General features: G+C 41.8%; 1 protein-coding gene across 1 annotated transcript; it reads right to left on the reverse strand.

Annotated features, from left to right (window-relative positions):
• Positions 1 to 45: 45 nt before the first annotated feature.
• Positions 46 to 14661, reverse strand: LOC118647863 (discoidin domain-containing receptor 2-like). Its single transcript, XM_036293695.1, has 3 exons — positions 10690 to 14661; positions 9788 to 10086; positions 46 to 309 (listed from the first exon to the last, which is right to left on the reverse strand). The coding sequence occupies exons 1-3, from the start codon at positions 10934 to 10936 to the stop codon at positions 61 to 63; spliced, it is 795 nt and encodes a 264-aa protein (XP_036149588.1). The 5' UTR covers positions 10937 to 14661; the 3' UTR covers positions 46 to 60.
• Positions 14662 to 16077: the final 1416 nt, after the last annotated feature.

The following is a 16077-nucleotide window of genomic DNA, read 5'->3' on the forward strand; positions in this document are numbered from 1 at the left end:
TTTTCGATAAAAGGTTTGAAAAAAAAAAAAACAACATATAGCTCGTATTTTTACAAAATATCAATAAGCATAATATCTCGCAATGCAATTAATTGTCTTACCAGAATCGAAGGTTACTTCGCTGACCATGATCCATCGATCGGAGAAATGGAGTCTCAGCTTAACGAATTTCCCAACTCGATGATGAAGCTTGATCGTGATGTTCCGGGAAGTCTCGAAGATCTTGTCCTCCATGTACGTGTAGGTAATGGGTTCCCCCGTGTAGTATTTCCCGCCAATACTAAACAGTATGTCAACTTGTGAGAACACCTGTAAACACGAGAACACATGAAAATACTAAGGGTATATTCCCAACGTAAATTAGTAGATAAATACACCGAAAGAAAAAGATTACAGTAATCATAATTTATAGTCATTTTTGTGTTGGATTCAACACAAAAATATTTTTATATAATAATAGTAAGTTAATGATTTGACCGATAAATGTTTTAAACACGAAGATAAAGTTAAAATTGCTTGTTTCGGTCTGTAATGGGTCTTGATGCTGAATATAATTTTTCTATTAATTTAATATTCTTAGCTTATAAATTATTTACATTTTTTCGCGAAAGGGGGAATCTTAAAAGTGCTTTTGAGCATCGATATCTAGCTGGTAACTATGTTTCAAGACTGACAATATTGTCAGCACGCAGTTAATATAAACTGTAAGAATATTAAGAAGAAATAGAAAAATTATATTCAATACCAAGATCTGCTGCAGTTCGAAATAGACAATCTTTTATAATTATTCAGCAATATAAATTATAGTTTATTTAAATTATTTTAAAGTTTTCATAATTATAATATTGGTCTGTGCAACTTGTGATATGATTACTATAATCAAAATGGAGATTTTAATATAGTAAATTGTACTGTAAAACAATTCTACAAGCATACGGTTATTATTGCCAATATTGTAGTAATAATTATTGTAAAAATGATATTCCTGACAATAATTATTTTACTATGCAATTGTAGCCACAAACATCACACATATTTTTCTCATTCTAGAACAATGAACAAGTAAATACGAATTGCGTAAAACTAATGTGTATTGCTGTAGCTTGTCGAAGGAACTATTTATTAATAAATTATGACTTTCTGGAACATGGTAACGGTACAGATTGCGCAGTGAATAAGCACTCCAGTGAAATTTATCGTGCGTATTACGCGCATGAGTGTCTCGTTGGCATGAAAGAGGAAACACAGTACATATTTCGCAACGGCAAAATTCCTATTCCGCCTCTCCGAGCTACTTTTTCACTCCTCCTGAACAACCGCATCGCATGCCCGTAAATTTTTGACCGCGGATAGCATTTTTCAAGGCTGACTACTTTCGTGGCCGTAAATTCACGGACGACGACCTGACAGGAAAGGAATTTCGTCGTCACGGAATGCCGGGCCCTTACTTGCTTGCCCTTACCCCTCAGCGAAATTGGGGTCGAAAATGGAGATCGCGCGCGGCCGAAATCGATTCCAATATTGATCGTCGAATTTGTTTGATTAACTGCGGCCGGTCTCGTCGCAGAGTGGGGAAAAAAAAAATGATTTCTGCTACGGTTAAGCGGGTAGCGCGGGCTGATATGAAATAAAACGGATTACGCTAGTGGATATTAGGTAAAATGGATGCCGTGCGCGCCGCGCGACGTTGATGGATAGAGCCGACTCGAAAACCTCACCGCTCGAAGAAGATTTACCGACAAAGTAGAGTGCGGATCGTTCTCGCGTGGTCGAAAGTATCACGAAAAGCCGTTATACTTTTGAGAACGTTATAAAAGTTTAATGTATCCCTAAAGTTCGATGGAGTATATGATCTGACCATAAATCAACTATTATCCGAGGTATTATCCGCGGTCGCGCGGGCTTTTTTGTTAGGTCGAAGTGTATCGAGATTGCATCTCTACAATATACTCTCCTACTAGGCTTGACTTTGCGATACGTTCTTGCGTGCTTTCTTCCTTTCTTTCTGGTTTTTTTTTTCCAAAATAAAAGTCCACGTAAAAATATCATTTTTCGCGTCAACGCGCGAGGCGCAATCCGTTGGCGGATATGGAGCCGCGCGCGCCGATCCGTTTCTCCTCGCGGAGAATCAAAAGCGCGTATACGGGATCGGATTGCATAACGTAAATGCCGGATGTCGACGAAAGCGCAGCGTGATTGTCTAAACGGTATATCGTGTGCGAACGCGTCGAGGCGTGCAAAGTGCCTGTTGAATATTCGTAAGTCACAGTCCATTTGAAATTCCGAATATCCGGCAACGACGGCGACGGCGACGACGCGACGGATAATCTGGAATTCCCGTAAGTTTCGATTAACGTTGAATAATTCCCCGCTTAGAGGTTCTTAAATGGACGTTGGGCACCGCGCTTACTGCTGCAAGCACGCCCGCGGATGCCTTTCCTCCCGTCTCCGTGGCTTACGCGGTCCACGACGGACTCAGCGAACCCGAATAATTCGCCGAGGAATTTTATGTGTGTGTGTGTGTGTGTGTGCGGCCAGAATTGGAATGATATATCATATCGCGTAAAGTTGATTGTCAAGGAATATATTGCGAAGCCACATGTGTAGCAGCTTGTAAGCCTCGGCAGCCTTATAAAAGTCACCGAGTTACCCGAGGTCGAGCGATAAAACAAGTTTCCCCGGTACCTTGATTTAGGTGAGTGTATTTAATAATAAGAGAATACGGATTTTTCTATAAAAATCTTTATGTAAAAAAAATTTAATATTCGCCAGGAGAAACGTTTACTCGACAACGTGTAGTATATTTTTACTACTGTACTTACTGCGCAATATAAGATTCAGAAAAAGAAAACTCTTAACACTGGACAATCGTATCAATTTAATTGGAAAGCAATGAGATCTCGGTGATACGATCTTTTATATCCGGTGTCACGTCCGCGAGCTACCTAGCAATAAAACTCAAGAATGCTTTTAGCTTCGCGCAGACACGCGAGATAATAAAGCGTCACCAAGTCCCTCCAACAATGTCTGTATCTCTTCTGTATTTTACACGTTCGATAATATAGCCGTACTACTGGTGAACCCAGAATACATTTCCAATGATGCGGCAGACAGGAGGAGTCGGCCTATCAGATTCGGTTATCCTAATCCGCGTCATGTAAATCCAATTTCCAGAGGTTTATCTCGCGGCAGTGGCAGCCGGGAGCGATATACCGTGCGGCGGGAAGACGCGAGATGGTAACAGCAGGTAGTATCGACATGTCGATGCACCTTGCGCGAGGTGGGCGCGTAGGTGGTGCATGGAGATAGGTCGCCATAAAACTCGTTTGAGCTTTCCCCGCTACGTTACCGTCGAAAGTCCCCGGAAAGGAGAGGAGACGTATACTTCTATAGCGCATAGCAAGCATGCGTAAACGTGCATGGGCACGCGGAATCAAATGTAGTCTGATACACATAAAATACATGAAACAAGGAGACACGCATTTCTTAGAGCACGTTAAAAATGCTGTGGATGTGAGTATGAAAAAGGTATCATGAGTGAGCGTTAATTAATTAAAAAATTTAAGTATTTAATTATTCAGTATTTAGATGCGCATCTGCACACGAAAAAGAACGATTTTGTTAAAGCGTTTAGAAGTTTCGTTAGATACAAATCTGAAAAAAATTTTGTTGGACCGGCAAAATAATTATGTAAGACGCTCTGGGAAAAATATTTTCTCCAAAATACGGTTCGTAATCTTACTGTGGGGAAAATCTTTACCGTTTTTTGTAGTTAAACAACTTAACATCTTAGTTTCTTAAGTAAAAATTATCTTTGCGTAACTGAATATCGACGGAACCAATTGAGAAACTTGACTAGTATAACTTGAAAATCTTTGAAAGAGGTAGAATAGCTAACTACAATTTTTAGTTAAAACGGGGTTAATTTGAGAAAATAAACGTAAAATTAGGGTTATGAATAATCGAAACAATTTGATTACTTAATTGTATATGGGTACCAAAGTGGGTTATAACCATATTTTGGGAAAATTATTTTTCCCAGAGCGCTCATAATAAATGCTGTAAAAAATTTCGATATTCTAACAATCAACTGCCTGAGCGTCCTACGTAATTATTTTGAAATTTCAGGCAAAATTATTTTCAAATGTGTATCTAGTGAAATTTTGAGATATTCCAGCAAAATCTTTTTGTGTAAAGATCCAAAAAGTATACTGATCTTCGTTTTCTAGCAAAATTCTCCAGCGATAGTTTAATTTCATTGCGTTATGAAGTATTTAATATATGATACAATGAAGGACACAATAAGTCAATATCGTTCAGATCTCCCTATTTATTAATATATCATGGTCCAACAAAATTATTTCAGATCTACATTTAACTAAATTTTTGGATATTTTAACAAAACTATTCTTTCCGCGTAGCTAAATAAACAACATTTTCTAACTTAATATGTAATTAAAGTGTTTAAAGTAAAAGCTTAAAGCGCTTAACTGGAATTAAGATAGATACCATAGTTAGAAGATGCATCCGTGCGCGCCCGAATAAATATAATGTATATATTAATGGAGCGTCATATATCGGATTAGCATAGATGCAGCTCTTGAAAAAACAAAGAAGCAGACTATATTAAAGAGAGTTTTGGAATAATTATGACGGCGCGTATACATTCCATTTCGTTCCATTAGCCGACTATGGAGTTTTATGCATTACGCTGAATAGGTAACGCGCTTTCGTTCGGCCAAATACGTACCGGAGGGAACGTCCGTCAGCAAAATTGAAACGGATTCGAAAGAGGAAAGAGCATCTCTAAATAAAATCGGCACGCCGAACGCGCGGAAGACCGTTACATCGACTCTGGGCGTGCAATCACGCGAATTTATGCACTTTGACGAGGCGGCACTCTCACGCAAATGGAGAGAGAGAGAGAGAGAGAGAGAGAGAAGAAAGAAGAGAGAGAGAGAGAGAGAGAGAGGGAGAGGGAGGGAGGGAAAGAAGGAGAATATTTCCCTACTGCAAGTCGGAATATCAGACAACGAGGGAATCTGCGCGATGAGCGCGCCGCTTCTCTTATTCTCTCTAGCGGAACGAGTAACGCGACCAAATTCATTTTTCGCAAATAAGCAGATTCGTCTCCCCTTTACGCTTATTACATTACGACGCGCGCGGGGCGCACTCCAGAAAATTACCTGACTCCAGAACGATCCGCGCGCGCCCTATTCCAAGCGGATTTTCAGTCTCCACCGTCTGCAAAGTCTGTCTTGATGGCTAGCCTGTACCGCGGTTCATTATCGCTCCTCGTGGCGGACATGTTTCATCGGATTGCTCCGCCGAAGGAGGAAAATGTTATTTGAGTATCAAGGATGCGCCAGCCAGACTCGCAGCGAGCGAGGGTGGAGAAACCCGAGAGTGGCCGACGCATTGTGAGGCGCTCAAGTTTATAAGCTCGTCGTATACGCGTCGCCGTCGTCGTCGCCGGTTATATAAAACCCTTAACCAACGTGTAAGGGAGAAATTCGGAGGATGATGATCGGGTGTTAGGTGCCGCTACGCCGAGGCACCCCCGACCACGAAAAGGGGGTTGCAACGTGGCCGTTTTGGAGGACCGCTGACCGCTGCATCAAAGACCGGGCGCATTTATGGCGCGCCGCCAGTGCGCGGTGGCCGCGCCACGGCGTAGCAGTTTGCGTGCCCTTGCAATAGTGAGCGTATAATGTGGGTGTATATATATATATATAAAAGGGACTTTGTAATTATTGGGTTTAATCGAAGGTTCCGTCGATTTTTCAGCGCGCACCCCGATTATCCGAATTGGTTATCGAAAAGCCATTAGTACGCTCGCGACGAGGCGGGCCGTGTTTTTATCTCGCTCCTTCACCCCTCGTTCCCCTCCCTTCCCCTCATCCCGAAGAAGAATCCGCTCATAAATTCGGTAATAATTCTTCGATGTATCAATGCGCGTGCTTTCAGCATTCCCGCAAACGAGAGAGATCGAGAGCTCTCTCCCGAATGAAATTCGCCGCTTATTCGCGAGCGCGCGCGTCATCTTACACCTCGCGCATCTCCACGCGCGGAAAGTCCCCATTGGTATTTCGCCCTTTCGATATTCCAATGTAATGCGTATTTTTTTTTTTTTACTCTTCTGCTGTTGTTTTATATCGATACCGCGAATACTTATTGGGTTTTACGGCGCATTCGCGATACGGCCAGTGCGAATTTATGTTTTTCGAGATTGTAACGCGCCGATTCCGATTCATCGGTTACACCGCGGTACAGTTTGCCGCACGTAGTTCGGATTATAAAGTATATAAATCCATTTATGGTCCTGTATCTCGCGCACATTTTTATGTTATTCGTGCCATGCGCGAGGCCGCGCGCGCGATAAGGACGAACGCCGCTCGCGGTGCGGTGGCGGCGGCGGCGGCGCTCGCTCGCGGCGAATTTCAACGCGCGGCTACATTCTAATTTACGTTTAACAGGCTATTAAAGTTTATATACATTCGGCGGGAATCTGGGGTGAAGTTGAATCGTAATACGAGTACTACCGCGGGGGCGTGTTTGGGAGGGTGATCATTGAACCCAGCATCAAAGAGCTACCGCCGGGGCGTTTATTCCGGATTGCTCGCCGCGCGGCTGTATTTGCGCTTTGTACAAGATATTCACCGTATGCGAATCAGTTTGCGAACGCGTGCGCACGCATGGCTACACGCCCCCGCGGATTTTTGACGGACGCCGAAATTTTTTTTTTCCATTTTTTCGCAGCAATTGTTTCGTCAACGCCGCGCCCACCGTCGCTGCTGCACAGCCGGATCTGTGTACGGCTCTTCTGGAACAAAAAAAAAAAACAAAAAAAAAACAACAACAACACCGGTGCGCGGTGTCAGTGGCGCAAAACTAACGGGAGAGTACAGGTCCCTATTTGAAGGACCTGCGCTTAACGACGTACTCGAAACTCTGCAGATCCAAGTTCGTTATCGTTTAGATTGCTGGATCAAAGAGCGCTTTCATTTACAATTTTTCATCCACAGAAGCGACGAACGCTACGTTCTTTCGACGTAATATTCACTTTTATCCGCTATGCAACATCGGCTGTTCCATTTTTCTGCTCCAGTTTTTTTTTAGTCTAACGGTTAGGAAATTATTTGCGTGTGTAGGTGGCATATTGGCGATTTTTCACATTAATCAATCCGGAGGAAACTATTTTAAAGTAGAGAGGGTAGAGGGTTGATCTCGCCCTTCTGAAAATTAACGATATAAATTTATTGTTTAAAATAAATAACAGTATTTTTATATGAAATATGCTAATATTAAGTATCTCTGTTGCATAAATTAATAATAGCTGATTTTTTTTTTTTTTTTGCGTAACGCGCGGTATTATGGCATAATCTCTTCTCTCCCCTGCAATTTCAACGCGAAAGAATTATTCGGGGCAATTTTACTCGGATCAAAATTCGGTGCTTCCGTTTCTGACAACGTTCAATAATCTCCCATGCATATTTCACCGCACGCGCCGTCGAGCCTCTAAACGAACTGTAGCATATGACAGAATACGCGCGCGTGTTTAAAGCGGATTTGTCTCGGGTATGATGAAACATGCAATATGTGCGGTACGGACTGTATCGTATGGAGATCTCGAGTTTTCAGATTTTCGGTGCAACATCATTGGCTGATGGTTGTAACACGTGATTGTCTTCGTTAGGTATTGCCTACCTCTCTCTCTCTCTCTCTCTCTCATTTTTTTTCAGACTTGTAATATTATATCGCCTAATGAGGGGTATTATTTCCATTCTCGGATCTTGCATTGTTGCGTCTTATCTTCTAATATGATCGAGGTATCGCGAATCGTAATGAGAGAAAAATGCATTGCGGTACTTTGATATAGCAAAATACACACTCAGGTACAGACGTGCATGTATGTAAAATCGCCGCGGGTCGACTATCATAATCCTATCGAATCGTCAGATCTACGTAGGACGACGAGGTTTGTCGACGTCGCGATTTGTGGCCACACACAAAATTACATGGCGGATCGAATTATGTAACTCGGGGCGCAGGCACGAGGAATCCCTCTTTATAAGCCGCCCCCGCGAACTCATTTCCGCGACTACAACGCGCTGAATCACGGATATGGCGAATGATGCGAAAAGTTTCCTTACCTGCCTCTCAAGGAGCATCCGGGAATTGTTTTTCTTCCATCAAGTATTTCTGCTCGAATTTTCCGTCTTCGCCCTTAAGTTCCGCGAGTAAAAGTTGAAATTACGAAACAGGGGTGCACGTCTCGAGTATGAGGGGTGTAAGATTCGCAGGAGAGAAATTCCACATCTATCGCGGAATCACGACAGAGGTATAACGTTGGTATTCGTAATCAGCGAATAACTTACGACCCCGCGTGTATATGGTATAACGCGATTTATTACATTAAATTTATCATATATCAAAACCATTCCGCGAATATTAGCGTTTTCGGTGTTTGAATTCCAACTGGAGCAATGCATGTCGCTGCAACGTGTGCATGAATTCCCCATTCAGATTCGCAAGATTCCTCCGTGAAATAACGCGGCTAATAGCCGACTCGGTGCGATCATCGCACCGAGACAGCATGGTGGCAGATATCAAACTGCCGGAATTGCTTGCTCCACGGTGTATTGATATTCAACGGGCGTCTGCCTGATAAAGCGTCGAGTGGAATATTCAATCAAGCGTGGTGGCGAGAGGGTGAGCAGGAACGGGACAGGGGAGGGGCGCACCCGTCTTGCCGACCAGATGCTGTGCGACGACTAAGGTGGAAGACGGTGATGTTAAAAGGAGGTGAGGATCACGAAGAACCGTGGATGGCGAGCGTGTTGATCGACGCTGCTTGCGCATTCCTGGCGAGGACTAAGGAATAACGTCGCTAAAGCGAAGGTAAACGATTCCTCGGCGTCAACGAGTTCACGAGGGGGATCCTTGGCTGGAGAAGTAATTCGATATAGAGAAGCGGCGCGTGCTCCGTTCTGATCACGTGGATTCTTTAGGTTCTTCCGGGGTATTACCCGCACGGAATCGCGACGAGCGGCCCGAGAGATTAGATGTGTGTTTAATGTGAAGTGTATTTCGCCCGAAAGGAAATGAGAGAGATCTCCTCGCCGCTTTTCCGTCCGATACACCTCGCCTCTTAATGCTAACGCGCGTTAATTTCTCAGCAGAGAGAGAGAGAATCGTACACTTTTACTTATATAGTATAACGGTAACAATGTATTATCGTTGAGCAATTACACATTTGCTTTGCGTTAAACGGTAGGTACAAGTGTAACTGGTTCATAATTGCTCTTACACTTTAACAGTTAAATTATAAAAGCAATTCTGAGCCAGTTATGCAGAACGTACGGAGGAAAAATTACATGCGCGCGTGACATAACCAGTATTATATTTATTTTTATATCCTTTTTTTTTTTTCATTATCTGCACGCAGAGAGAACAATTTCTTTGAATACTTTTTCTCCATTTGTTTGGATTCATTTGTTTTATTCAAATAACATAATGTTATGCGAAACATTATCTTTAAAAACTGAAAAAAAAGCAATGTTTCATTGCATCAAATAGTATTATTAATAAATAATCCTATTTGTTTTCTTCAAACAGTTTTGTTCGACTATTCCAAAGCATATATATTTCTTCCCTTTTAATAAATTTTAATAAATCTAAAGAAATCTTTCTTTCTGTGAGTTCTAAAAAAGGAAATATAAATTATTTCTTTGCTTTAAGAACTGAAATACTTAAATATATAAATACACAGCTTATCGTTACGAACCTGAACGCCTCGGGTGAATTCGTTATTGCAGTAAATATGGACGGCGGAGAATTCCCTGACTTTGTCGAACTCGAACTTGATCTCAACCGGTTGGCCGCGGCTATCGTTCCTCCAGCCCACCCAGCCCTGGGCGCGATCGTTGTGCATTTTGAAATTATCAGGCCCCGTTCTTCCGTCCGTCAGCTGACCCAGGCCACGGCGCAGCTCGCCGTCCCAGTGGCCGTCGTAGGTCGCGTCGAAGAATTCCCATCCGTTGCCTCTTTTATCGCCCTGGGGCATCGAATAGGACACCACGCCGTCTACGGGAGGGAAAAGTCAAGATACGATTGTTGACCCTCCTATCGACGATACTGTCCTTTGATTTGTTCGAAAACAATCATACGACTCTTTCGATTTCTTAATGATAAATGTATGAGAATATACGTTGTAAAATAAATTCAACTTTTTAAGTGATAAGTACACGACTAAATAAAAAAAAAAAATGAAAATAGCTCACGCAATTATTTGATAAATATAACATTAATCTAAATCATGTATATTTTTAGTTGCACTAAAAGAGTACAGGAAAAATGATTGATACTTTTTCACACTTTGGACTCACATTCGATCATTTAAGCTAGTTAGGAAACAAACTGCTCGTTCAAGCGCGTTTGTGCGTTTGTTCAGCTGCCTTATAGTCTAACACGCGTACTAATGATTTACCACATTTCCGGCATTGAGAGGCACCTATTCGACGCCCGTAGCTAATTCGATTTCCGGGCGAAAACGGAATTATACGAGCAAGATTTTGAAAAGCAAATTTGCTCTGGGCACGCCGGTATCAGGGTTAATGGACAGCCCGGCGGACCGGTGTACCGGTCCGCGGCAAGTTTCACGAAAATTGGCGAGTGCAAACAGCTTACCGCTCCAGTAACACCCGTAGAGCTCGACCCGCATGCAAACCGTCCGCCTGTGATAGCTGTAGGGTAGAAAACGGATCTTGCTCGCCCACAGAGGCGGCTCCAGCTCGTGCTTGGACTCCAAATACGTGTTCGTGTTACCCTGTATTACCTGAAAGCACAGAAAGCGCCAGTTCAAGTACAGGACAATTTCAGTTTTCGGTCCGGCACGGCGTTTGAGCTTTACCAGACCGGTCGGCGCAAGTCTCATTAGCTCTCTTTCTGCAACGGCGTTACATTAACTTTGACCAGTCGGGATATTTGAACACGTGCGCCGTTCCCCCGTTTCTATCGCGCTTTTTGTACCGCCATATCGGACGATGCCGCCGATGCACGAGTGGCTCGTGGATGCAAAACAGCGGCCGACTCTTTTATGCGTATGTACATACCAACAGTTTGCGAGATAAGAATTTTTAATATACCATACATTTTCCAGCTGATAGCGCTAACTTCAGCGTGCTATCTTATGCATACGTAACAGGAAAGAAGTCTACGTTATCGATGAACTGTCTCGTGACGACCGAATCCTGCCGTCGTAAATTTTGCTATGTTAATGAATTTATTATGTCCTTCGTCCAAATTCCACGTATAATGCCCTCAATCCGGCTAGTTGCAAAAAGTATTGAACGCCTTCTATCCCGCTTGGAAAGTCACGATTGTCTGGCAGTGGCCAGTGACATTTATACGTCGTCTGGACAATGCCTGCGCTTTAGCAGCGCGAAATGCCGCTTTCCTCTCCTTCCCTCGGACTTGAATATGTCCCGTCATAGAATGGACATTGCGTTCCACGGGATCAGACGGGGGCTAAGGACTAATTTCACCCTACATTCCACTGCATTAGGTCCGACAGAGACCGACGCGCGGAGAGACGGATAGAGAGAGAAAGGGGGATGCAGAGACAGAGACGCAAACGCGGATGGGCAAATCGAGAAGGGACGAAGGGTTCATGACGGGCGTAGGCAGGAGAGTAACGCAGGGCGAGAGAGGGTTGAGTTAAACGTCCGCCGTCCGCATTCCCTGATCCCCGTCGAGGCAGCGAACGTGTTGCCGTCGTTGACGACGTCTCTCTCTCCTCGAGCGTGCTGGGGCGACGGTGCAATATTGATTCCACGTTGTGGGTTTATGAATAAAATAAGCGGTTTATCCGACGGCGGTGTGTAGGGTGGTGTACGGTGTACTGAGGGTGCGGGGCGTGCGGGCGAGTGGCACGGTCCCACGGGATCACGCGAAGTGGCGTTGCCCATGGTGAGCAGATAGCCCAGGTACGCTTATATACATAGGTACATACATGTGGTGCGCGCCCACATACACGTATATGCTGGGTTAGATGGTACATATTATACAGGGTGTATCGGAAGATATGCGTTTTCTCTTCTATAATTATAAACTCCCTCCGACGGGCTCCAAAGGTAACGTCGTGTCTTCGGCGTGGATCTCACGGCGTGGTTAATTACCGAGTCATTGGGCATTGAGAATTAAGCAACCAAAATGCAATTAGACGATGTAACAAAAGATCGATTATAAAACTTAATGAGCGAGGTCTTTAATAATACAAGATAAAACGTTGCGATAATGGCAATTCATTCTTCCCCCCCCCCCCATAAAAAGTGATATATGATTTGAAATTTACCAAATAGTTTTTAGTTAGAAAAAGACAATTCTTGATACACGCGTACACACATCTAAGCGCATTTTTTTTTTGTCACAATAGACGTAAATGGTATACGTTCGCAGCTAAGTTCATAAACGTGTGAATGTACGGTTTTGTCGTGTAGCGATGAGAGCAACACAATCGCGCGACATAACGTTTTGCGGTAGGTACAACGTATTCTGCGCACGTCTCATGACCGAACGTACGTTCCGTGCCTTTAGCCTTCTACCACTTTTCGGTGCACCCATGCGCCGACCTTTACTACTATACTACCGTCGCGTCGACGTGCCTATCGTGCGGGACCCTGTGTCAAGATACCTTAACCGTAATACCCCTTCGGGATGTCCTTGTGGACTTATGGACTAGTATGGCTATATGTATCCGCAGGCTAAACAGATGACCTATTTTCACCTTGTTCACATATCAGCTCGGATTTTTTTCCGGTTTGATTTTTCTCAGCTCGCGATTGTTACTTTCTAATGAGACGCTTCTATTCAGGCTCCACAATTTTTGGAAAATACTATTCGCCCATTCTCGAGTCGCTGGCGTATAACCAACCCAACCTGCTTTCGGCACACATATAGAGCGGAGTTCAATTACCGAGACGTAAAAGCGTTTCTTGGGTTTTCACTGGCAACCCTTGCTTCTACCCTCCAGGTTCGCGCTACCGTTCCCTTCTTCCAGAAACAGACACTTGGAAAGTACTCCCAGAGGCGCGCCCTTACCTCTTTACCAACGGATAGCTTACTGCACCCTAGGTGAAAAACTCTTCGTGTCCGGGGGTCGATTCTTTCTCATTTTATGGCAACCAGGGACCTATTTCAGCTGCGCGCGTTATGTTGCTGCCGGTTCTCACAGCACAGGGTAGCGTCAAGATCTTGCACCCCTGATAGTTAACAGTACGTATGTGTGTTCACAGAATAGAATGAGTATTTGAGTGCATCTATTTGTGCAAAATGAGATAATATTAAGATTAGACTACAGATAATTGGCAATCCAAAATGTCAGAAACAAATAAAAATTTATATTCATTGTTACGTCAATATTTTTATTGCATTGCTTGAGTAATTAATTAATAAAAAAATATGAAATAGTTCGGATTTTGTCAAAATGTCTCATATATGTATGACAATATTATCAATCGCGAAATTAACTGGGCTGCAGCAAACTTGATTATAATATGTGTAATATTAATAACATATATAATCATTCTTGTTTTATATCGTACTATTAATTTGCATTAGATTGTTGATTCATGAGCATAATTACCATTTTCACGAGCTATTAATCATCTAATCATCATATGTAAATCGTCGAATTAAATGTGCTTCATCCTGGCGCCATTACACAAATGCACAATGATTTATGATATGTGTACATGGGACATTATACATCATGATATTTGTATGTATTATTTAAAGAGCCATTCAATGTGATACGCAATTATTAATTTGTATTATCCTAATTGCGAGAAAAAGATTTCGAAAGTTCAATGGTAATTCGCGTCGATACACGATATTGCAGGTAATATTTGCGTGTATTTCCATCGTAATCTCCTGTTTCTTTTATTTTCACCCTTCGTGTCTGCACGCGACTTGCTGCGTGTTCATGAAGGTCGAATGTTAAACAACGGTACTATGGTTTGTGTAATTGTCTTAGGACTCTTAGAGAATGTTCAGGATCTTGTGGCCCGCATGGAAATGTACATATTTAATTTTACGTTGTACAGAATAGTAGATAATAATTCATGAATTTTACGTAAACTGATTAGAGACCGTGTTTCTACACACAGATCTATCATTTTATTATTAAAAAAAGCGGTTACTTAATTTTAGTCTTCTTTTTTTAATGGTTATCTTTACAAAGGATATTTTCTGATGACTTGATGAGTTTTAAAATACATCCATATTATTCACTTAAAACAAGTATTTACTTAAATTTATTTAAAATAAGCTTTCTGTACACATTGAAAAAAATATTTTAACATAAAACTGTAAATTACTTATTTCGAACATTTCATAAGTTTATATATCAGCAAGTCTATCATAAGTTCGTTACATTATGAGTATCAAATCTATGCGAAATATATTCTGAATCTTAGTAATTTAATACTTCAATTAAGAATATTAAATAAAAAATACAATTTGCCTACTATTCTGATTTTTCTACGGTGAAATTTTGTAATATTCTTTAAAAGAGTATAAATTGCTTTTTATGAGTACATAACAACGAATTTTCCTAAAATTTATGATGAATATATTTAAAGACAATTATTAAGATAATTATTTGTAAAAGACAACCGTTACTTGCTAAGAGAAAAAAATAAGTAATCGTTTTTCTAAACGGTATTTATATTAATTGATATTTTTCTGTACAAATAATAAAAAATATATAATTACGTACATACAAAACAATAAGTAAATATATCATTAAATCTCAAATATCTGCTATATTATAAATTATTTTCAAGCAGAAATTTAATAATTGGAACATATTGTGAGCGTTGATAAAATACAGTGTAAACATTAGTATAAAATGTATGAGAGAACGTGCAGTTAGATGAAACGTAAGACGCTTTTCTATGTCAGAATTAAGGAACGTCGACGGAACAGAAAATGAAAACAGCGAGCCATTTTGCAAACGAATGACAACCGGATGACGTGACCGAGCACGAGATGGGACATCTGTCGGCTCTTATACGTCTATCGTGTTGCACCGGCGTTGCAAAATTATGCAGCTGGCACTTTCTCGAGACGGAAACAAGTGCACGGCGATGGTGGAAAGGAGCGTGCACAATGTAAAAGAGTCAAGATGCAGCAGCCCGATGCAACTTTATCGTGACGGCTTCTTCAAATCGTAATAGCTGCACGCGCAGTTTACGGCGGAAGTGTATCTCGTAAATATGCATCTCCGATGACGTCACGATCGAAGTGCATTTCAAGGATGCTAGATGCGGTTATAAACTTTCTAAATTCAGACTCCCATTTAGGAAGTGAGTCGCTTTCGCGTCTTGCCTCCGCGAGACTTTATCGCGATCGTGACGTAAGAAAAGTTGGTCGTTTCAATTTTTTCACGTATCCGTAAATATAATATTTAGAGCTGTTCGAAAGTGGTAAAAAAAAAATTTCAAAGAGACAGGGAATTTTAGTTCGATGCGTTAGTCCCATAAGAAAAATAGTCTGTATTTATTCGAAATTTCTCGAGTTTTCAATATAAATAACATTTCTCTCTTCTATTTGATAACTCATTTCAATAAATATTATTCCAACCTTCCCAATATTCTAATTTTCAATATTTCTCTATGCAACTTTTTATAGTGTATTAGCTAATGTTCTGTGACGGTTGGTTACGGTTTTGGACGTTTTGGCTGGCAGCGAAAGAGGTTGACGAAAAAATTTGGTGAGCCAAGCGAACCGCGCTCTTCTTCCTCGTGTGCGATTTTGAAGTGTTCATAACTTATGCCCGTGTTCGTTTTTTGCCTGTCGAAGCGCCGTATAAAACGAATTTATTGCGTCGGCGCATGCATGTCGTGGCGGTGGCTGCCTCCGCGAATATTTTCGTGCACTTCTCTTGAATGACGCTATTGGAATTTCGTTCGTCGATGGGCCGATATTTTTAGGACGTCCTACCTATTACCGATTATGGTTCTACTACTTCGCTTCCATCGAACTTTTATTCGCAAAAAAATATTCTCTTTTTTT

This window comes from Monomorium pharaonis, chromosome 11, assembly GCF_013373865.1.
Source record: "Monomorium pharaonis isolate MP-MQ-018 chromosome 11, ASM1337386v2, whole genome shotgun sequence".
Taxonomy (NCBI): domain Eukaryota; kingdom Metazoa; phylum Arthropoda; class Insecta; order Hymenoptera; family Formicidae; genus Monomorium; species Monomorium pharaonis.